The sequence below is a fragment of the Clinocottus analis genome, unplaced genomic scaffold (assembly GCF_023055335.1).
Source record: "Clinocottus analis isolate CAN_PGR_092001 unplaced genomic scaffold, fCliAna1.0.p SCAF_9, whole genome shotgun sequence".
NCBI lineage: Eukaryota > Metazoa > Chordata > Actinopteri > Perciformes > Cottidae > Clinocottus > Clinocottus analis.
In genome coordinates this window covers 6,723,191-6,746,794 of record NW_027176251.1, presented here as the reverse complement: position 1 = coordinate 6,746,794, position 23,604 = coordinate 6,723,191, and the positions used below count along the sequence as shown (strand labels likewise).

Here is a 23,604-nt window from a genome sequence, read left to right as displayed (position 1 = left end):
CTCGATTTCAGTTTGTTTTTCTTCTCAATGTAACTGATCTATTGCTGATTAGAAACAACACACTGCGGTTTCTCTAAATATATCATTAGTTCACCTCCATGCGCCTCTTTGCCTCACTTTACTCTCTTTTTGACCTTGACCAAAAAGTATTTATTTTAATTGGAGTTCTACTTCCCTTTAGGTTAACTTACTTCTTACAATTCATCCTTATATTTTGTAACGCTCTTTCTTTCATCTCAGGAGGGTGATGATAAACAATTATAAGCCTTCATGCATACACATATGGCACCAAACACAGCCAGTCACACACAAACGCATACACACATACAGCACTGATCAATTGTTGCCTTCAGGCTGTGGTGGCTTGCCGTGACTGAGGAGGGAGCCTGGTTAACATCCAGTGGTTCACCGCAGTGCAGTGTGCATTCACTCACAATGGTTCCCTCCATCAGAGACCAGCCAGAGGAACTCTCCTCACCTGCTCATTGTGAGTGCATGAGCGCTACAATTCACATCAAAAGAGGGCTTTACTTTCAGTTCTGTCCTTATTTTCATTCTTATGTTTATGTAAACACTTATATAAAGATATAAATTCAGAAGCAGATAACCAGAGGGGTGAACAGGTTGAAATGAACCCATGTTTTAAGTTTTATTCATGTTTAAGGGAAAGCGAGTGACACTTTCAACAGGGATCTTAATCACAACTCCTAAATGTAAGTCAAGATTATACAGCATCAGTTGCATTGAAGCATTGAACAGCATTTGTTTTACCCATTTTTTTCTTTACAAAGATGTGCAAGAAGTCTACCCTTTATGCAGAAGCAAGCACAGCTACACCCTTTTACGTAATCATGTAGAGGCAAAGAAAAAAGCTGGGGGTAGTAGAGAGGGAAAAACAACGAGGTACAGAGATGAAAAGGGAAAGAACTGCCGCGGTTTAAGTTGCAGCGAAAGATTATCGAACGGTTCTATGACTAAAAATGGAAATAAGTGAAAAAGGAATAAACAGAACAGCTGTCCACAGTCACAAAGGTCACAATGGAGGTCATCGGTAGTCAACAGGTTACAAAGGTGGATTTAAATCAGAAGGTTTAGATATCTATTGATCGGAAAAGATCTTCTTCAACAGCTACTTCTGAGTTGCCCTTGAGCAAGGCACTTAACCCCCAAAGTGTAAACGCAGAACCAACAACAGAAGGTTGCCGTTACACTGGGCTTCATCTAGATACTAATTTGTGCCAATGCATAAACAAACAACAGGGATGAAGAACCGCGCACTGGCTCAACCAAACCCGGCATGAGGGTGCAGGGAAACATGATGATATCTCCGTGATCTCGCTTCATATTCTCCAGGTAAGTGTGTGAAATCCTCTGTAGGACATCAGTGTGTTTCCCTCTCTCCAGCGTCACAGTGATAATGAAAACCAGCCATTACACAACGACATGATGGTTTTATTCTCATTTCAGAGATATATCATATCGGTGTGTCCCTCTGCATGATGTGCCTTAAAAACAAACTAAATCAACTATTCTACTGTTTTTGATACGCAGGTCCTGCTGGTCCGCCCGAGATGATTACTCTGCATCGTTGAGATACTGTACATTTAAGAGCAACTTGATCTGAACAGTAAAGTTCTAAAGCATCTGAAAATATACTTACCTCAAAATGAAAGACAACATGACAGGTGACTGACAGAGCACAGGCTAAAACAACCCTCACTGTCATACGCAGCTAACTACAATGTGATGTTAAAAGATTGATACATCAATTGGCCCATGAAAACAAATTATCAGCACTATTTTGAAAATAGATTCATAATTATAGTCATTTTCAAAACAAAATGCCAAACATATGCTCAGAGATTTAACGTTTGTTTTGGACTGTTGCAAAACACCACTAATTAAAGAAATGTTGTTGAGCTTTGGGCCGTTACAGTTGGCATGAATCTAAAAAATCTAGATTAACAAGTAGATTAGGCCATGATGAAAATGGATGCAGTCCAAGAGAGCTCAACACCACGTTTTTCATTTCAACATATATTTTCAGATACTCTGGAAACTTTTTGCACAATGTACCATCACAAATGGAAACCGGAAATATTGGAATTAAATAACGGCGTATACTTTGTTCATGTCCTGAGGACTTGCGTTTTATAAACAGTGGTATTGTCCTTTGAGCATTAAGTGCAAATGTTATTAACACTTCCGTCTGTGAGTTTTCCAGATATATAAACAGCATTGAAGCTTTTAAAAAATACTTCTAATCAGTCTTTAAAGCATACTTCTTGCTCCATGTGCAGTTCAAAATGACATGTCTCGTTGCATTCACCGTCCAACTCATCAACTGACACACAGTGCAGGTCAGTGACGAACAAAGAGTGCGTGAACAAGTAGTGACCTGGGCCCCGATCTGATCCAGGGTCAGTGCTGAACAGCGGCCAGAAGAGGGCATCAGACCGCCACATCCGTGTCGGGCGGGTCCTCCTTCTAACCGCCGCTGCGTCTGCGGCGTTGGTTGTAGTGCGCCTGTTGCAGTCTTCATCCAAAGCAGAATGAGTCAGACATTTTCTTCATGTGACTTGTGCCAAAGCTTCATTCATAATCTATAACAGCTAGATAGAAGTCCTCATGTGCAATTGTATGTACAAGAAATTTAGAAATTGGTATCTTAATCAAATATGTAAAACAAGTAGATTTCTTCTAATGATATTTCAGAACATAGTCCACTTCTGTCTGTTTTTTTTTTTTTTTTTTACAAAGATTAACAGCATTCACATACAGTGTCCTTATTTCAGAACTACTCTATTGTTACCTAATACTTTTAATTCATTAATTAATTAATAATAATAATACTTTGACATTGTGAGTTCTGAAACAGGATTGATGATGTAAGAAATTCAGAGAAGACAAGAATATATTTAACCATAATTACCTTTCGGTAAAAAGGCATGTAGTCTGTGTATTTTTCTGAATCATGTATGTATAAAACTATGTGCATCCTCAGTCTTTGTGATCAGTGTTTTGCGTTGTACATTTCCAAATGCATACAAATTTCCTGCAGCACTGCAGTATCTTCGCATTATACCGCAGCCCCTCGCTCCCCCTGCCTCCCTCTCCCTCCCCCTATATCTCCTCTGTCACTAAACCTAACCTCTAAAGTCTTTCTAGGAATCACTTTTTTTTTTTTTACCTTCTTCCATCACGAAAAACTGAATTCTTCTTTTTATTTTCCAATTTTCTCTCGTTTTGTTTTTTTTTCTTCGCTCATCGCACTTTCGGGCACATCTCCGCAATCCTGTTAAATCTCCAACACCTCCTTTGTCCTTGGTTCATTATGGTTCCAACGCTACATTTTATTACGTCTGATAACCTCTCGCTCCACTTAATCTCACATGATCTGTGCTCCAAATTCAGCATTTACTCCCATCCACATCTAAATGTACAGAATACGTGATTATGAGGAGCAAGTGTCTCTCCTTCCCTCCCAAATGCTCCCTCCTCCTAACAGGGGGAGGCGCTCATGTGCATGTGAGTGTGATAGTGAGGAGGAGGCACCGGCGACGGAGGCATGGCCATGGGAAGAGCTTGGCCCTGGGGATGTGAGGCGTGCGACCTGGTGAGGGTGTGTGTGGACGGGTAGCCGGCAGACTGCGGGGGCATTTGGTAGCTCCCTGCGGAGGAAGACCCGGAGGGCGGGCTGCCCTGCCCGTGGAGGCTGCTTTTGGGCGGCACCGGCGGCGCCTGGTTGAGCTGGATGGAGATGTCGCTGGAGGCTTCGGAGGTGCTGCGGCCTCGCTTCGGCGGAGGCCAGGACGATTCAGGGTGGAGGAACTGCCCGCTGTAGTCGCTGCTCTCGGACAGACGGGGGCGGTAGAGAGCAGGGTGGGGGCGGTACATCTCTTCCTCGGCGTAGCGCTTCATAAACAGATAGACTGACATCACCCCGGCCCCCTGGGACAGCGAGGGAGAAAGGAAGCAGGATGAGATGAGGGGCTGATAAGACGCCACAGAGAGAGAGAGAGAGGGACTGAGCTGCATGAAATAAACTGAGTTCAGAGAAAAATACACTTTCAAAGAAGTAGGAACAAGTGATGGCGAGGGAAATTAGATTAAAAGAGACTGATAGGGCAGAAGTGTGAACAGGAATGTAGGAAAGTAAAGGGGTGAAAGTACGTGCTTTGATTTTGAAAGATAAGAGAACACTTTAAGTTCTTTTTAGCTCATATATATATAACAGATTGAAAGGGAAAGAGAGGCGCAAGGAGGAGACATGAGTGAGGAGAACAGATGGGCGGAGAGGAGAGGAGAGGAGGTTATGTCCACTGCACCACATTAAGAGCAGTGCTGCTGCTGCTGATGATGGGAAAGAGGCAAGAGGAGAGAGTGTGTGTGGGGAGGGGAGGGGCGAGGGGGGGGGGGGATGAGCAGAGGACTCACATGATACTTCTCCATGCATGATGCATGGCTGCACACGCCTCACCATATCTACAGAATCCTAATCATCTTATCTTCGTACACACTCAGCATAAAACACTCATAGAAATGAAAACATATTCTCTGCATTTAACATATGCAGCAAACAGACACACACTCTTCCCATTATTCTTCCTGCAAACAACAACACATACACACAGGCACACACACACACACACGGAGCCGTGACAGACCTCTTTGAGTAAGAAGGAAGAGGCAGCGAAGGCGAAGGACCAGCCGTAATGGTAGTTGAAGAACTGCTCGGGCTCCCTGGGCCGGTTCATCACCTCATCATTAATACTGGAGATGTAGAGCACCAGGCCGACCACCAGACTGAGGCCTGCACACGGCACATTAACAATGACAGCGGGTCAGAGAGTCATGTACAAGAGAGAGCGAGGAGGTCATTATATGGCAATCCAGACAGCTGCACCAGTGTGGCGAGGGGTGAGGAGACAGCGAGCGCGAGAGAGCGATGGGATGTGGAGTGACCAGAGCAAGCAATTAGCCTCTGAAATGCTAACATTAAAAAAGAGATGGAGAGACCAGAGAGTGTGTATGTATTATCACCGTGACCGATAAAGAGATAACGATCAATGACTTTGAGAGATAAACGCCTCATAGAAACAAATCAATGTCATTTTTATTAATGTAAAACATAAAATACACACATTACAAAGTTAAGTTAGACCTTCTGATTGTACTCTGAAGTGTGGCAGCTTTTTGTTTGTCCTCTTGTTGTTTCCTACGTCTGCTATGTGTAGTGGTGAGGACTATAAGTGTCTTGACTTCCTCCTGCAGTGATCATTTGTTCTGCCAAAATTACTTTTTCAGGGAAACGTGATCATTCCTGACGAGATTGTTTGGCAAAATTCTTAAAGGAAGTGGTTCTGCTTCAGTGTGTGGTTCAGGTAACATGCACACTTGTATTCAGGTTGAACTGTAGTCACAGTTAGTTGTTAAAAAGCGTTCTTATGCTTCAAGTCAATGTTGACTTTATCAATATTTAACCAGTGAATATGTGAATACATGCTTTGAACATTCAAAAGGTTTTAGAGCCATAGTTGGATTATAGGATATTGTAAAAAAAAAAAGATAATAATAATAATATATATTATATATTAGGTCAAAAATCATTCTTTGAAACATTTTCTCCTTGTGGTGATTAACAACATCATTGAGGTGGCATACTTTCCTCTGAAACCATATAAATGTAATTTCGAGGGAACAGGATTGTGTGCACATTTCCATTTAAACATGATCATTTCATTTCCTTTACTTATCCTGAGAACAAAGTACCTTTAATTGAATTGTCATATTGTAATGTCATATTTTGATTACTGACTGAGCTTGTATATTTAGAATTTGGCTCTTTTTTAAAAATCCTAATAAAGATATGAAAAAGATGACAAAGCTAAAAACTGAAAGTACATAAACACTGTAAAGTTGAGTGTGTCTCTAATCATCATATAGAAAACCAGAATAAGCTTTCAATGACCCTTTTTAGCCAGAAGCAACGTATACAACATTAAAACCCCTTCCTGCAAGAACACTCTTCGAAATGTTAAATGCATGAGATACAACATATGGCCAACATCGAAGAATCAATATTCAAAGAAAGCTGCATGCTGTAAGCAGCAAAATGAGTATTTTTAGCCGTCCCTGCAAAATTCAAATGGACCACCCGGCTGTCAAGCAGTTATGTCCTTCACAGTAAACGTCTACTTTAAGAGGCTCTGCTGTCGATTTAAAATTGAAAACCACGGAAAATGCAGAAACCATGCTGCTGCCAATCCTGCAGTGGAAGAACATCTTTATCTAAATAAGTAACATCATAAAAATTGAGATGTGCACATGGCTGTGCACGTACACATTTAGTAGATGCAGGAAACGAAAGAGTGTGCATGTGTGTGTGTGAGGCCAAAGGAAGAAGAAACAGATTCTACAAGTGCAAGTTGTCTCTGGGTTAAGAGAGAAACATCAACATCTGACCGCGCTTGAACAGCTGTGGCACGTCGCTCTGAATTCTGTGATGTCAATCGAAACACGTCCGACTCAAACTACAATATTTACCAAACACCGCGTCGGTGATGCCAGCTGACTCGCGTCACTCAGTCGTCCACAAGCACCACGACATCGACAGTGACTGAGAATACTGAGCGAATGTACTCTGATCGGAGGAGTCAGTAGGATACGAGAAAAAGGGAGAGCCACTGAGAGAGAGGGGGGATAGAAAAAGCTATGAAAACAGTGGGGCTGGGTGAATGAGAGAAGGGGGAGGCAGAGGGAGGAGGGAAGGAAGGCAGGAGGAGGGCAGTGGTGAGAGAGAGAGAGAGAGAGAGAGAGAGAGAGAGAGAGAGAGAGAGAGAGAGAGAGAGAGAGAGAGAGAGAGGCTCAGTGCAGCAGAATCTCTAACCACTGAAAAGCAATTTGATACACGTGCCCCTTATTATCACCCTATCATCAAAAAACACTGCGACACTTCCAGCACAGGCTATAAACATTACATAACCCCGGTTACATAAAACCTATTATTCTGCTGCTCCCTTCATCAGCAAGTCCCCGCCGCGGCAAAGTTGCTGCGGCTGACGTTTGATGCTCCTCGGAGCTCTGCTTCCTTCTCAAACATGTCGAGGGAAACGGCCTTTAGAGAACATGAGCTCCAGTTTGGCACCTGGCAGTCTTAACACACCGAGGACAAGAAACGGGAGCGTTAGAGCCACCTGCTGTTCAACAAGGTTAATTACACTAATGCAGAGACTAAAGATGAAAGACCTGCTCGTGCTGCTGTGGGAATTTCGCACGTCTGTTCATAATTTTGGCAATCCTCGGGCGTAATCCGAAATTCATAATTTCACTCGTAGAGCCGGTTTAATTCCAAAGTGAGAAGAGCAGGAAACTAATCTCGTCACCTTTGCCGATGACAGCCGACACATCTGCATCGTGCACTAAAAATAGAGCCGTGATGGAGTGCGCCCATGTGTGACACGGGACGCACCAGGCTGCTGTAATCGATCACGGAGGGAAGGTGCGGTGACGGCGGACATGAGTAATGGTTCCCACCTGAGAGGATGAAGAAGATGCCGGACACAAAGGCCAAGATGGTGCGCTGAGGCCGGATGTGTCCGATGTTACTGATGACGAAGGCCGTGAAGACGAAAAGCAGCGACACCATCGGGAAGGGCGTGGCTGTCCGCACCATCTCTGGAGGGAGGAGAGGTCACCGCGTTAAACAAAGCTGATGTAACGTGTCCTTAAACTGCTGAGAGAGGTGAATGATAATGGAGATCATGACACACTATTAGTTTAGACAATCAGAGGCGGTTTAATCAAGGATATAAAGTACGCTCAGCTGAGTGGAGATGCCATGACATTCATCACTGAAATAGGGGGATTGGTTCTGTCTTGGTTCACGGTTCGATCCCTGTTGTCCCCGTAGATCATGTGTTCAAGTGTCAGGACACTGAACCTTGATCAGTAAGGATGGGTTAACGGCAGATTATACTTTCCCCAAGGAGATTAATAAAGGAGGATTTCTTCTTCTTCACAGACAAAAAAAAAATGGAATATAAAAAAAGGGCTTTATAACTATTGGAAACAGAGTTTTGATGTAAAACGTTGCTACATAAATATACCAATCGTTGTAAATCTATAAGATTACAGAGAAACTTTTCAGCGGCTGTTGCATCAATATTCTCTTGAATATTCAGTAATATCCAGATGAACAATTAGAAATGATGCTGGTAATGAAGTAATAAAACCTCTTTGTGAGAAAATGTTCATGTATTATAACAGTAGAATAGATTTGAGAAATAATAATAATAACAGTAATAATAATAACATTCAACTTGAGTTTAATTGAATCCAGTAAGTTGGTAAACAAACATGCTCTTTGTTCATGAGCAAGCTGCTTTAGAAGTCACTCTCATGCAGTACCAACGATTATTTTCCCAGAGTCCAAGACGAAGTCTTTAAATATCGTATTCGTCCAAAAGATAATCTGTTTACTGTGATTAAAAAAAAACAACTGAAAAAAAGCTAAACCTCACAGTTGAGACGCTGCAACAAGAGAATTTTGTCTGTTTTTCTTTAATCGATTATCAGATTCAGTTTGACTTTTAAATTCATTTTCTGTCGATCAATTCTAACTCTGTGTAAAAGCGCCAGTACCCTGGATCAATCAGTAGGGGGACTCTGCAGTCCCTCTCATCCAGCAGACGGTGTGTAATGTCACTGAGCTGTTGTGTGTTTTACTCACTGAGGATATTTGCAGTGTTTTCAGTGGTGATCTCGATATCGGGTTCAGTGAAGTACTCCGATGCAACACATCTCCCGTTTTCTGCTCCTGAGAGGGAACACACACACAAGCAAAGAGGACAATGTTGGGGTTTGCTTTCCAACTCAGTGATGCATGAGGAAACTAAACTAAACCAAAAAAAAAAAGAGAGAGAAAGGAACATCTCTGGGTCTCTGCAGCACTGCTCACAGGTAACGATCATGTTTTGTGACAGCTATGATTCTGGAGGCCAGAAGCTCGCTTTCTCTCTTTTCTCCCCTCGCTGCTCTCTCACTCCACTGCTTTTTCCGTTTCTGTGTGTTTGTCACCGAGATGATGTGGACATAGGCGCACACACGCAGCAGCAATGTTTGGATGGTTGTGTGTGTGTGTGTGTGTGTGTGTGTGTGTGTACGTGCACATGTATCTGTCTTCTACAGTGAATTTGCCGTTGCATCTTCCTACCCGCCACGAAGCAAACTCTCCAGAGGCCCGAATGCAGCGCCATCTTCACCTCCATGCTCTGGTTCTGCTGCAGGATGATGCCCTCCACCATGATCAGCCAGTAGTCTGTGGACACGGCCACCCCCACTAGAAGCAGCCCGCAGGCTCCGAACACTGTAGACAGGATGGTCAGCGCACGGCTGCTGCACGAACTCATCTGGAGGGCGGAACGAGGGAGGGAAGGGTGTGAGAGGAGAGAAGGAGCTACACGTCAAAACGGTGGAGACAGTAATGTAGGTACATTTGCACGGAGGGCGGGGGGAGGGGGGGAGGGGGGGAGGTCATTAAGAACGGGGAGAAACACAGAGACGGACATGCAAAGAGCTACTGGTTATCTTCCAGTCTGGCTCTGTTATGCTAAAGATGAGTTAGTGACACATCCGGTGGCGACCAATCCTGATAAAGGTCAGAGAGGAGCCGATGCAACAGATGATGACTTCATGGTGAACCACTGAACTTAGAAGAGGACTTAAAAAAGCTGAGAGATGGGTAGTAAACACATGCGCGCACACACACACACACACACACATACACGCACACACACACGCACACACGTACACACAGATCAGGAGAGGGAGGAGTGGTCCTGCGTGACTCACACATGGTCTTTCTGTGACTTAGTTCTGGTTGACTGGGAAAGACTTCACTGCAAATCCATTGAGCGTGCTGTCTGTATGCATTTGTGAGTTTCTGTTTGTGTGTGTGTGTGTGTGTGTGTGTGTGTGTGTGTGTGTGTGTGTGTGTGTGTGATTGTTCAGCCAAAATCCTCTGCTTAATTTGGAGTTTGGTTCAGTGTCATCAGCTTGACAAATAATGGAGAACAAATGCATGTGGAAAACACAGCGCGGGCTGGTGTTTACTGTAATCACCCTCATTTTGCTTACTTACTCAGCACATCGTGTGTTACTCTGGCAGGATCATTACTGTTATGCAGCTGACCTCATGTCCTCCTTTTTAAGAGGTGACATTAGCTCTTGTTTTGATCTTTAACTTTGTGGTTGCCTTTTTCTGTTGTTCTAATTTACAGTTTGTATTATCTCTGGAACATACACTATATTTTACAATATGTTTGACCTTTTCTTTTGTTTTACTTATCTTATCTTAGACACAACGAGGACCACCTTTAGTTCTTTCAAGAGGAGCTTGACCCCCAACGGCAGCATCTCTCATTTGCTGAATGTGTGAGTATCACACTGTATGTCACAGACTGTATACGCTATTAAAGTTCACTGAGCTGACTTTAAAGCACACGTGACAATATAATAACTGTCTGAAAGAGCCAAATTATGAAAGCATTTCACTTGCCCTGCAATAAGGCGTAAAAAAAAACACTAACACCGCAACACTGTACTCAGAAAACTTTACCGACACTGTTACACAACGCTGTGCTGTTTGCAGCCTGAGATGTGGACAAGAGGCAGAATGGAGCTTTTACACCAAAGTTGGACCCTTACTGTCAAAAAATAATTGATATTTGTTGTAACAGGAAATGTTTTTTCACTCCTCTCTTGTCCAGTTTGTAACTACTCAGGCTTCAGCCTCTTGTTCTTACGGTCGCTGACAGGAGTGAAATCAGGCATGTTCTTCTGCTGATGTAACACAGCTGCTGCTCCAAGGTCTGAAGATGTGTGTTTGAGCCGTTCCTCCGCATACCACAGTTGTGCTGAGCTGTTATTTGAATCCTTGTGGCTGTTTGATTGCCGATAATAAAAATGTGTGTGTGTGTGCTGCAGATGACCAGATTCTTTTTTGTAGTTTCTTGAATCCTTCTCTGTAAATCCACATCTGTGTATTAGCATTTAGTTTAACAGACAATTGGTACTCACTGTCTTGTGGAATGAGCTATTTGCATACAGATGAATGGTAAAAAAAAAAAAAAACATCATGTTTGGGCCGACTAATTAATTCACCATAAGGCGCGAAGACGGAAGATTAATGTCAAATTAATGACTTAAACATGAGAACCACTTAATTCTTCTTCTGGTCTTTCTTTGTATGGCAACCCTTTGGTCTTTGACCAGCAAACAGTTATACAAGATACAGTCATTCTGCTAAGGGAATAAACTCTTAAAGATTAAGCATGGCCTCATCTTATCTGGACAGCCATTGTGTGGGTCGTGACCACTATAGAAGTTGCTTCAGTTTCTTTGCAGCACCGGGGATGAATAGAGCTTCTTTTGTTAGGAACAGAGCTGGTAAAGGGTATACGCAGCAGAGAAATCCTGTGAGGAATGACGTTTGGGCATGTTGAGGCTGAGAGAAGCGTAGAGTGAGTTACAAACGGTACGGGCAGATTTGAGAGGGAAAAGGATGACCAACCACTCAGAATCCAGTTGCACAAACAGGACAGATTATAGACAGAACATTTTGGGCTATCAAAAGCAAAGGTGCACGATTTACAACTTGCAGGATGAATCCATGAAGATTTGAATGAATTCCTAAGTTTGACACTAAAGCTTCTATATTTCCTGTTTTTGTCTGCTTCAATCAGAGGTGGCGAATCATACGTCAGGCCTGGAAGTGGTCACTGCTGCTGCTGACACTTGACTGTCGAACAAGAGCCAGTGAGACTGAGCGAGTTCGGCTTAATCTCCCTAAAATCCCAAATAACTCACTGAGATGACATGTGAAATAACGGAAGGCACACGAGAGGGGAAGATATAGAGCAGAGCAGAGCGGAGTGGGGATGAACAATCACACCTTCCAGCAGTTGGAGGGTGTGCCAAAGTGGTCAGGAATGAGTGAGAATCAATTGGAGTTGCAACCCAGCAGAAATGAGTGCATGTGCCTGAGTGGCTCTTCCAGACTGGTTCAGCACCACGGACAGCAGCGCCATGTCTCTCATGGACTGTCGTCAAACAGGAAACACATCTTTCATAATGAATTTGGACACAAAAAAGGGAGGAAAGTCCCTTCTTCGCTACCCGTTTATTGAGCCCACATCATCCCTCAAAAAAATCCTCTAAAGGCTGTTGCAGCTTATGGAGACATAACCATTGACTTAAGATTGAACGAAAGAAAATTCACTGTTAGATCTGTGATAACAATCCCATTTTAGCGCTCGGAGACAGGCCCCTCAGCTCCCTCACCCAGAAAGTAATGAGCCAATTGAATTGGTTAGATAGGAGCCACAAGGGGGACAAAAGGTTTAATTCTCTCCAATATGTCACAATCTACAGACTGACATCACCTCTAAGCCTCACAGGAAAGAAAGACGCCAAGAGAAAGAGGAAGTGATGGGCAAGAGGAAAAGATAGGAGCCGTGCTAAAGAGGAAAAAAGGAGAGAAAGGAGGACGAAACTATGCTGGGTGAGAGTCCTCAAGGCGGGAAGAGAACATGTAACAGATATATAGGTTAGCACAGGGAAAAGACCTTGGCCCAAAAAATGGAAGGAGTACCCAACATGGACGCGCACGACGGGAATGCGCCTACACCTGTGCGAAACTAACCAACCTTGACTGAGCAGCGTCTCTTCAAAAAAAAAAAAAAAAAAAAAAAAAAAAAAGATCCGCCCGAGAGGAGGCTGGAATCACTCAGTGGAAAATAAATGACTTCATAGCGAGTGAACGTGGATATCGTGACTCAATGGGTGGGTTTGCTCGGGATTTCTCGGAGCATTTCTGCTGCGCAGCCACACTCTGGTGAAACTCGCACCATTTTCACGGCGCCGAGCTGGAGAGTTAAACATCCAAACTACATGCATGTGAAGCAGGGATCTGTATCCCGGCGCAGGGCTGACCCAGGCTGCGATGTGCGCATAAGATTGTTTAGACCCCCCCTCCTCCTCCCTGCTCCACTGTCACACACACTCACACGCGGAGTTTGGAGATGATAAACACAGAGCAGGGAACATGTGAGCGACTCGCACTCAACATTTGGATGGGATTGGTGAAACAAAATGAGGAGCTGCAGCGCGACTCCGCTTCCAGGTGACATTTAGCCCGACTGTGGTATCTCAGAGGAAGATGTGTCTTTACGCCAACACGACACGAGGACACGTTATGAAGGCTGCGTTTTTTTTTGTTTTTTTTGTACAGAGCTGCTGTCATCACACGCAATAAAAGACATCTACATTTCAAATGACTGAGTCAGGTTGCGAAAAGGCGTCATCGTCACAAATACAGCCAAGTAACACACAACTGTAGTTATTTAACAAGGGGAGAGAGAGAAAAATACTCACCCTGCCACGAGAGTCGTGCGCACACGTCAGTCGCCAAGAAACCTCACACCAGGGAGGTTTGGTGGGTTTTGGTCCCTCTCTTTTATGTGTTTTCGCTTAAGCCCCTTTACCCATCCTCCAAATCCCTCACTCTCTCTTTCACCAGATCTGTCCCAGGCACTGCGGTGGATCGGGTCAGCGAGCTACTTTGGCTACAAAAGAGACATAGCGGGAGCAGGAGCGAGAGAAGTGTTGGAGAGAGAGAGAGAGAGAGAGAGAGAGAGAGAGAGAGAGAGAGAGAGAGAGAGAGAGAGAGGTGAACTAGTGAGAGAGATAGTGAGAGAGAGAGAGAGAGAGAGAGAGAGAGAGAGAGAGAGAGAGAGAGAGAGAGAGAGAGAGAGAGAGAGAGAGAGAGTTAGGGAAGGAGGGAGGGAGGGAGGGAGGGGGGTCATGTTAAACTACTATTTCTCATCCTATCATTTATGTTCTTTTCTTGAGGGATTTGTTTTTGTTTTTCTTCCATTCTGGACCGCAGTTGTATAATGTGGCCTTATGTTACAGTAAAACTAATAAAACAATCATATATTGGTTTATGATTCGTTTTTATTTCACGTTTACCTTCATAATTTTGTTGTCTGTCATAGACAAAATTGCACTAACCTCTGACAAGGTGCAAAAGTGTATATATATATATATATATATATACACACACACACACACACACACACACACATATATATATATAGATACATATATAATATATACATATATATGCATATATAATATATATACATATAATATATATAATTTTATAATGATTGTTGTACTTACATTGTAAACCTTATTGGCTTACGACATGCTTTGTCCATGCTGTGCCTGAATGTGCTCATGTCGATAAAGGAACATTCAATTTCAATTCTATGCAAATTAATTCACTTTACAGAATTGTTTGATTTACAGCATTTCATGTCAAATATAAGTGTAACAGTAGATCTTCTGCCCTTTAGGAGCTGTTGTTCATTCAAGATCTTTTAGACACTTTTATTTCACCTTCCACCATTATGACTATAGTTACACTGCACAAGTAACCTCCCCTTCCTCCCCCCCCCCCCCCTTCCTCCCCCATGTCTCCTGTGGTCCATGTCCCTTGGTCTATTTTTAGCTGGCTTGTGGAGGAATCCTATATTTTTAGTAACGATATCAATAGTCTACAGCACACTCTGACCTCAGGGCATGAGCGAGAAAGAAAGATAGAGGGAGAGGGAGGTGGGGGAGTATGAGAGATTGAGGCGAGATAGAAAGAGAGCAGAGAGAGAGGAAGAGGAGGCAGCAGTGAAGAGAAGGGATGATATCGTGTCAAAGTGACAGTGAATGATGGACTGCACACACAACTCCGGCCGCAGAGCGCTGGAGGTTCAGTTGCATGGAGGGAGATACTGTCAAGGCTGGAGTAAAGGCTGAGGTGAGGAGTTTAAGAGCAGGCAGTCGACATCAGGTGATACCAAATACACCGAATGGGATATCGTTTCACAAAAGAGGCATTCCAAGTTTTCTTACAATTTAAAATACCTTATTTAAGAGTGAAAGGCCTTCACTACTGGATTGTAGGTTCAAAACACATCAAAGACTATAAAATAGTCCCGTAAAAGATATCAACATTTGTGTTATGACAGGAAATAATATAGATGCATACGATCAAAACATAAAAGTCACATTTCTTCACAAGATTAGTGACATTTTTTAGAATTACATCAATATAAAGAACATCAAGCTGCGTTTTATTAAATAAATAAAAAAAGTGGGATGCAATGTTTTGAAAATTGTAAAATCAAAATGTGAGAAAATTCACACGTTCCCTGCCTGAACACCATTATTAGACAATAAATAACTGTAAAACAGACCATAATATTGATGCAGAGGCCAGGACAAGATAAGACACGATACTGGTATCAAAGCCCAACCGCGGGGCTCAGGGGGGACATCAAAGAGAACAGTAACAATAATTAATTCTCTGACAACATGATTTAAAGAGAATTACATAAAACGATGCATTAAAACATTTACAGAGGAGAAGAGGGAAATGCAGATAGAGAGGAGATGGGAAGTTGATGAGATTTTAATGTGAAGGTCAACTTGTTATAACTCAGATCTCTACGGGGATGTTAGTCCCATCATGATGCTGGGGAAGACGAGGAGGAGGAGGGAGAGGAAGAGGAGGTGAGAGTGTGAGGCTGCTTCAGAAGAGGAGGGAAAGAAAGTAAGATGCCTGAGAGGTGGTTTTGCTGGTTCGACAACTACAGTATCACAGTAAATAGAGGGGTCAGCATCTTCTCCTGCGAGTGTGTGAGAGTGTGTGTGTGTGTGTGCACATGCTTGAGATTGCACTTTTGAGTGTGAGTATGTGTGAAAGTGAGGGAGCGAGCGTGACAGATAGGCGTGAGGAGACAAAGCGAGAGGCTGTGCATGTTTGTGTCTCAGCAGCCTCGCACAAAACACAGAATGAAACACTTCACTTGCACTTGTTTCATGGTTTTTTTCAGTACGTTTATTTTGATGTTCTTTTTCCAGAGAAAAACATAAGTTAACTCAACTAACAGACACTTATTTTATCTATTGTGTGATAATTTATTGTTTTGTCTATGGTATGGACGGATTGTGTGTCGTGACATTTGACCTCAACTGAAACTGAGCTGTGACATATGATGAACTGCTCTGACCTTTTGCAGTCGGCCACTTTTAAAAAGGGACGATGGTTGAAATTATCATTATGCTGACAGAATGTAAAAAAAGAAAAGAAATCGAGATAATTTCAAGAAAACAGATTTATGTGTGAAATAACCGGCTGGTGTGTGAGATAAGAGCGCTGCGGCGGGATTATTAAACTGTATGTTTGCAGCACCTGCCCTGTTTAGATAGTGTTTAATGACAGCGCTGCTATCATTTTTCCATGTATTGAACAGTCCAAGTGAGGCTCACTTTTAATTACGCCTAATCAATGCTGTGGGTACGTCATAACACAGAAAAAAGCTTTACGGTTTAGACCACAACATTAATAAAGTACTTCTAACTGCATAAGCGTCTTGAAAAAAATATTAAAAGTCAAATTGTAAGACTGCATGTACATAATTGAGTGTAGTTGTAGGATGACATTAAGGAGCCCAGATACTCTACATTGCAAAGCAGAGAGAACCAAAGCTTGGTGAAGAATAATAGAAAAAAGAAATCATGTGAATACAAAACGATGCAACCTGTGGCAGTGATAATTCACGGCATAGAAGGAGGGACATTAACTGTCAAATGGCTGCGTCGTTTTAGCTCAGTGGGTCATCTGGGGTCTCCAGTGTAAACTCAGAGGAACCCGACTGAGCTCTTCCACAGGATGCCAGTCCTAAAAAAGAAAAGTTCTACTTGCTCAGTTTGCATTGTAGTCAACACTCGCACACAAATCGCACACACATCGAGTGAGATAGATATTTAGAAAAACACATTAAGAGTGCTTCTGAGGCTGAATTACTGAACTGTACTGTGTATAAACATAATATTTGACCGCACTAAACCTGCTAAGAAACATTTGTATTCATGTGTGTGAACCAGTGGCTTGTTCGACCTGCTAAATATTGCTGTTTGAGAAAAACCTGACTTGTATTTTATTGTAAAATTCTCACATCACTAGCAGATTTTAAGTAATGGGAAACATTTTGAGATAAATTGGTTTTAAAGTTACACACGTATATTTTATTGGAAAATCTACAGCTATATAAATCTAGTGTCAAAGCAATTCATTCTGAAAACACAGCATGCATTTCTCAAGTTCATACTACAATACTCTTTTATTAAGTTACAAAGTCTATTTAGTCTTACAAAAAACTCTAAGATGGACATCTACAGTATAATACTGGCTTTGTTGGCAACATATTCTGTGACTATTAATATATAATACATACATTAAAGAGAGAGCATGAATATCAAGGTGTCATGGCATTTTCTTGTAAACGTAAGAATTTGGCTACAAGATATGTCTTTAATACGCTAGTTCTCATGATCAAATCCTTTGTTATAAAACTACGGTTATGGGGATGAACAGGGTAGTACACGTGGAGCCGGTTTGGGAGCCATTTTCAAACAGCCGTGAGCGGCGAAGGGGCAAAGTCTGGGTTTTGGAAGGTGAAGCCCTGGAAGTCTTCCTGGTTGATGGCTGCTAGTATATCCGGGTCAGAGGGAGTGAGCACTGACGGAGCTGCTGTGAAGAAGTTGTCGAAGTTTTCTCCTTTCCTCCCACCCTGATGAAGAAAAGGAGAATATCAGCCTGCATGTTCACACATGTGGGATTAATACTGATTGTATACACACCATTATCTTCCTCCTGAAAAAAAGAGAACCCAGATTATAAAAAGACTCACACCCCCGTTTTCTCACTAAGGAGCTCTGTACCACACCTACAGTAGGAAGCTGCTCACGTCTCCTTTCCTGCTCCTTGACAGCTGCTCTGCTGGATGATATGAATATCATTTGGCTAATGGGCCTGGCCTCTAACCTCTGAGCATACTCAGCTCACTCAAGGCACACCTCACTCTTGGCCAGCGGGGCCAAAAATTGGCGTGTGGTGGGCTAATGATGACAGACAATTTACATATAGGAGGAGTAGGCAGGACCCCAAGGTCACGGGGTCCTGCCTGTTATGACTGGACTGCCTGTTCATGAGCGCTCAAAGCCCATCTCTAGGTACTAAGAAAGGTGAGGAGAGAGAAGGGAATTGGGAAGAGGGCGGGGGAGGGGGGGGGGGGGGGAATATGGCCATTCGAAATGAGCGAAGAGGGGAAGAAATGGCCAACACAATGAGGACTGTTGAAGGAGAAAGCATGCAGGGAAATGAGGGAAAGTGTGGGAGTTTGAGAGAGAGAGAGGAGACAGACGGAAGGAAGCGAGAGATACAATTCTCTAAAAGTGTCCTCGGAGAGATAGAGAGGATGAGGAAGGAAGAGGGGCAGGAGAGTGACATGAAAGAAAGAAACACAAAAAACCAAACAAAGAATGAATGAAAGACAGAAAGTAACAAAGAAGAAGAATGAAGAGTCTGGAGTCCATCTGTTCAACTGACAGTTCTGGGTTTGAAGGGCGCCTGGATCTCCAGCCTCTCCAGACGGTCCCAGTCGATCCAGTGGAAGAACGGATGCTCTCGGATTTCTCTCTCTGCCTCCTCTCCTCCACCGAGGCGCTTGGCCGGGTGCTTCGTCAGGAGCTTGGGACAGAGCGAGGAAGAGAAGAGACGAAGTGGAATAAGAAAAGAAAAATATTGTGTAAACTATGGGATACAGATGAATCATATATGCTCTGCTTCTCTTAGTCAACAATGTACATGTACACAAAGTACAAAACGTTGAGTGTAAAAGTGAATATTTCTGGTTTTAAGGGAGTTTATGTTTAAATGATTTCATGGAAACAAGTCTTGAGGAAGTCCCTGCCACACATTTTCTGTAACTATTAAACAAAAGGACACATACAACATGTTAATTAGTGAGCTTGCTCTGTTAACTTCAGACCGAGTCTTGTTTTCTGTCTTTGAAAATATCGATCTGCTCATCCGACTCTCAGTGAGCACATCTTTTTAAATGTTGCATTATTACTTTAACTAATTTATGAGCACCTTTGCTGGATTTACTTTAATATATTTTAGAAATATAAGATGAAGTCATTTCATATTTTTGAATTACATTTGCAATTGTCTCAACTGTCTTTGCTAAAAGTACAACGAGTTGGAAGAATGCTGGCTTACTCCCTTGCAGATGGAGACAGCTTCACGAGAGAGACTTTTTGGGTAAACCACACTCTGCTCCATGATGGACTGAAACAGCTCCTCCTCGTCAATACCATCAAACGGTGGCTGGAAGGAAAAGACAGAGAGAAAAGGAAAACGAGAGTAACCTGTAGGTAAATTTAAAGCAAACATATTGAAATCAAAGTTCTCTTGAAAGTCTTTTGAAGTGATTACAAAGGACGAGCACTGGAGGCTTAAGTGTCTGTGCACACGGCTCTATTGTTAGGATTAAGCTGAGCGTTACCTGTCCTGCCAGCATTTCATACAGCAGTACTCCATAGGACCACCAGTCTACTGCTTTATCATAGGGCTGATATGCCACAATCTGAAAAGGATGAAGAGAACAGGAGAGGAGATGAAAGGTAAGGATGGCAGTCAATAAGGAAGTAGAAAGAAAACGGGGAGAGTGAGAGAAAGCTCAGTCGTAGCAGTCGGATGATGTGCAGCTATCAGACACATCCAGAAAGAAAAACAGAGAGAGAGGAAAGTATGGCATCAGGGAGGGTAAATGTATGAATGGGCTCAGAAAAAATCAACACATGACTTTGGATTTGTGCACGTATGAGTGTGTGTGTGTGTGTGTGTGTGAGGGGGAGGGGGGGCCGGCGCACAAGGGAACAATTCCCAGCCCCTGGGGAAATATATTGTATCTCTTCCAAAATGGCAGATGCAGGAGAATCAATGGGTGTTTACATAACAGAGTCAATACCCAGGGGTCCCATAGCAAGGTTTACAATATCAAAGACGTGCACAACAGTCACATCTTCTCTTTTCTCTCGACTGGGTCTGTCTGGTACAAGTCCATAAACCAAGCAAGCTGGATATCTCCTCCACTCGCTCTCTGGATTGTATTTGTTCATGGTTACTTGGTAACACACACACACACACACACACGCACACAGACAGACACACACACGGTAAACATTATACAGCATACAATTATGATATTTAGCGTCTCAAAAGGGTGTCAACCAAAACCACCTCCACTGTTTTCATGCTGCATCATCATGGATGAAATCCTTTTGAGATTAGTTGTCGGGGATTTGTGTAACTTTCAAGGGAGTTAATCACCTTAAGTAAATTGCAGGAAGAGAAAGGAAAACTGGTAACCCAAGGTCTCTGAAGGACAATCCTTATTTCTATGCAATGTTATCCTAGCACAAGCACACACCATTGCTAATTGAATCATGTGAAGATAATTATTCAAAACTGCTGACAAGGTCAGAGAGGACGTAGGAGATGAGCGGAGCTGCAGCGAAGCAACTCACCGTCTTGCAGCAATGCAGAACAGGTCAAGCAGACAAAATGGGGGAAGACAGGGGTAAAACTCGGGGACATGATGGATCCGAGGAACAAACGAGGAGAGTTCAGGCGTCAGTTTGCCCCACGGTGTGAGAGCAGGGTCGGGGTACCTCAGGGGCGATGTAGTCGGGGGTGCCACAGAAGGTGCGCGTGGTGTCCTCCTCCAACATGCCCTCCCTGCACATCCCAAAGTCAGCTATCTTTATGTGACCCTCGCTGTCAAGCAGCACATTATCCAGCTTCAGATCCCTGAGAAAGAGGAGACAGATCACACAGCTATGAATCATTTTGATAGATAACATCTTTATAACAGTCATTAGCTACCAAAGACATGATCAATCTGTGTCTGTGTGCTGCTCTGCAGCGCGGTGACAGCACCAAACCAGGCCATGTTAGATGAGCAGCCCACTTTTCTACCTGTAGATGATGCCCTTGCTGTGGAGGAAGAAGAGGCCGACCGCTATCTCCGCTGCATAAAACCTGCAGGGAGAGAGGAGAAGGAGGGGGCTCACTACTGGTTGCTTTATCTTTCAGAAAAATAGCCAAGGCTTTCAGCAAGGAGAGAGAGAAGGGAGCTCAAGAGGATGATGAAAGGGAAAGAAACCAAGTAGATGAAAGGCAGGATGTGATCTACAGGGTAAGAATTAGTTTGAGATGATTGATCAAAGATTATTGATTAGATGAACAGCCAGGAGGAGGGAAAATGTAGATAAAAAAAAGGGCAAGATTAGGGGGAGGAGAAAGTCAGGGGAAAGAGAAGAGGGCTGGTACGTGAGTTGATGACATTTTATGAGTCACCAGGTATAATGAACAAAGCTAGGAGAAGAGAGTGTGTGTGAAGGAACAGAGGATAAAAGATAGGCAGGAAATGAGATGCTGTAGATGAAGACGATGATTTAAGGAAAGTAAAGAGCTTCTTGACTACATACGCTGCGTGAGGCTCTTTGAACTTGCCGACTATCTGAATGTGAAACATCAGGTCTCCTCCGTCGACATATTCCATCACATAATACAGACGGTCCTGCAAAACAAAACACACACACACACACACTTGAATATACACACTCTCCATACATAATCACCTCTTGTCTAAATTAAAAAGCAATCTGTTAAACCCTCCTCCAGGACCAAGGACCTTATTAAGAAAGCAAACTCATTATTTAATTAATTAAATAAAATGTTCATGCAGCCTTTGTTGAAACAAGTCCAGGGAGGACTACACAGCCAAAATGTCAGACAGGTTTTATGGACGATTTAATGTGGTTCATTTAGGACCCTGTACACCTTTACACATACACACACACCGACACACACCTCCGTCTGGAAGGCGCAGTAGAGAGATGTGAGGAAGTGAGGGCGAGAGGAAAGAGCCAGAACCCTCCTCTCCACCAGAGCGCTCTCAGTGTCTTCGTCCTGGAAGAGAACATCTTTCTTCAACACTTTCACGGCGAACAGACGCTCGCTGCCTCGCTCCTCCGCCAGCAGCACCTGAAGGGAGACGGGAGGAGAGAAAGTTACTGTCAGAACAAAGGTATCCCAAGACTTTTGAAGCAGCTCCTGCTCGTCTTCAACCTGTTAACACAATGGTTATTTACTACAGACATATAAACATATAGATATTATAAACTAAAAGGAGCATTTTTTTATTTAAAATTCACTTCTCTTAGTCTGTGCATCAAAGTCTTGAACGCATCTCTCAATCAAGCTTCACCTCTCCAGATATAATTATGCATGTACTGTAAAGCTGCCAGTACTGGCAGTGTTTTAGGTCATTGTGTTATGAGTGACATGGTGCTCCAGTTAGGAGAAAACTAGTTCAGCTGATTTAATACAAATTATGTGCTTTTGAGGCACATTTGCAATATTTTGTGCATTAAATAAAGTGTTAAGCCAATACTTGTATGGCGTGGCCAGTATTAAAACATGAATACTGATAAGAAAGTGAACCAGACAAAACGTTATCACATTATATTATAGACAAATGCTTAAGCAAGTTTAGGACTGTGCACATATACTCCTCTGAAGGAATGTTTAATTAAAGCTGGTCTATGCCTGAAGATTTCCAGCCATGTTAATGCCATAAATGAAGCGGCGCTCGTGTTTTTTTATCAGACATTAAAAACACATTCAGCGGCTATTTTATCACTCCTGTAAAATTGGCTCTAAAAGCTAATGATGCTATAATTTTCTGCAAAGAGAGCCGGGTTTCACTGTGGTTCATGAGAAAGATATGATCAGGATCACTGGAAAAAGGCTAAAAAAACAACACAATTTAGTGCCTGCAGCACTGTGCTGGTGGGGATAGAGGATCTGACTTTACTTTCACATAGTGGTGAAAGTAGAAAAATTACATGGTGTCATTTTCAGATATCAATGTGACTACACAGAGGTGAATGCACTGTGTGTGTCTGTGAATGTACTCTGTGTGTGTGTATGTGTATGTATTCTGTGTGTGTCTGCGTGCAGTGCCATTGATGAACTGCGAGTCTGAGCAAAATCCTGCCGTCCTCTGTGATCTCGTCTCCCGCTCTGCGCCCCATTCTCAAACTAACTCCCATGAAAATGGGACTCATTACCCTCCAGAACATTACAAATCTTACGAACACAATCATGTACTTTCCCCTCTTTTCCGCTCTTGTTATCCCACTTCCTTTTGGTCATTTTGTCACTTCCAAAAGCACAGTAATCCTTCCCTCTTCCTCTCTATCTTGGTCTGTCTCTGTCTCACTTTCCCTCACTCAGTAGCCCTGGGGTCTGTCTCTCCTTTCGTGGGTCGTTCTTTTCCTCACATCTTACGTAAGTTGAGTCTATTTCTCCTGTCCTCTGTAGACTCTCCTCTGACAGTTATGAAACAGCGCAGGGGGGATTTCAGAGGAGGAGGGAGGCCTCAAACCTCCACTCTCTTCATTATGCCTCATCTACTGGGGAATTAAGAGAAAATGGAGAGCAGAGGCTCCCTTGAAATGAACACCTCCAGGAGGAGTATGTGGCATGGAGGAAGCCAGCCAGCCAGAGCTCACGACTGCTGACAACACAAAAGAAGCCATGGGTTAAATGAATCATTTGGCAGTAGT

At 43.0% G+C, this 23,604-nt stretch overlaps 2 protein-coding genes across 6 annotated transcripts in view; both read right to left on the bottom strand.

Annotated features, from left to right (window-relative positions):
* Positions 1-637: 637 nt before the first annotated feature.
* Positions 638-13,657, bottom strand: LOC137780752 (voltage-dependent calcium channel gamma-7 subunit-like). The gene is made up of 6 exons (XM_068568954.1): positions 13,435-13,657; positions 9,215-9,410; positions 8,732-8,818; positions 7,537-7,677; positions 4,668-4,813; positions 638-3,951 (listed from the first exon to the last, which is right to left on the bottom strand). The coding sequence occupies exons 2-6, from the start codon at positions 9,408-9,410 to the stop codon at positions 3,502-3,504; spliced, it is 1,020 nt and encodes a 339-aa protein (XP_068425055.1). The 5' UTR covers positions 13,435-13,657; the 3' UTR covers positions 638-3,501.
* A 2,252-nt stretch (positions 13,658-15,909) lies between these two features.
* The window catches only part of prkcg (protein kinase C, gamma), a 28,658-nt gene continuing 20,963 nt past the window's right edge, over positions 15,910-23,604 (bottom strand). For 2 of the 5 annotated variants that reach the window (XM_068568949.1, XM_068568951.1), the window contains exons 10-17: positions 21,845-22,018; positions 21,460-21,551; positions 20,948-21,010; positions 20,641-20,779; positions 19,473-19,553; positions 19,187-19,294; positions 18,512-18,652; positions 15,910-17,693 (exon numbers count right to left, since the gene is read on the bottom strand). In XM_068568949.1, coding sequence (XP_068425050.1) covers positions 17,532-17,693; positions 18,512-18,652; positions 19,187-19,294; positions 19,473-19,553; positions 20,641-20,779; positions 20,948-21,010; positions 21,460-21,551; positions 21,845-22,018 — 960 coding nt within the window. In that variant the 3' untranslated portion in view covers positions 15,910-17,531. The remainder of the gene's footprint in view (positions 17,694-18,511; positions 18,653-19,186; positions 19,295-19,472; positions 19,554-20,640; positions 20,780-20,947; positions 21,011-21,459; positions 21,552-21,844; positions 22,019-23,604) is intronic. The other 3 variants (XM_068568948.1, XM_068568953.1, XM_068568952.1) reach the window with 3 other exon arrangements.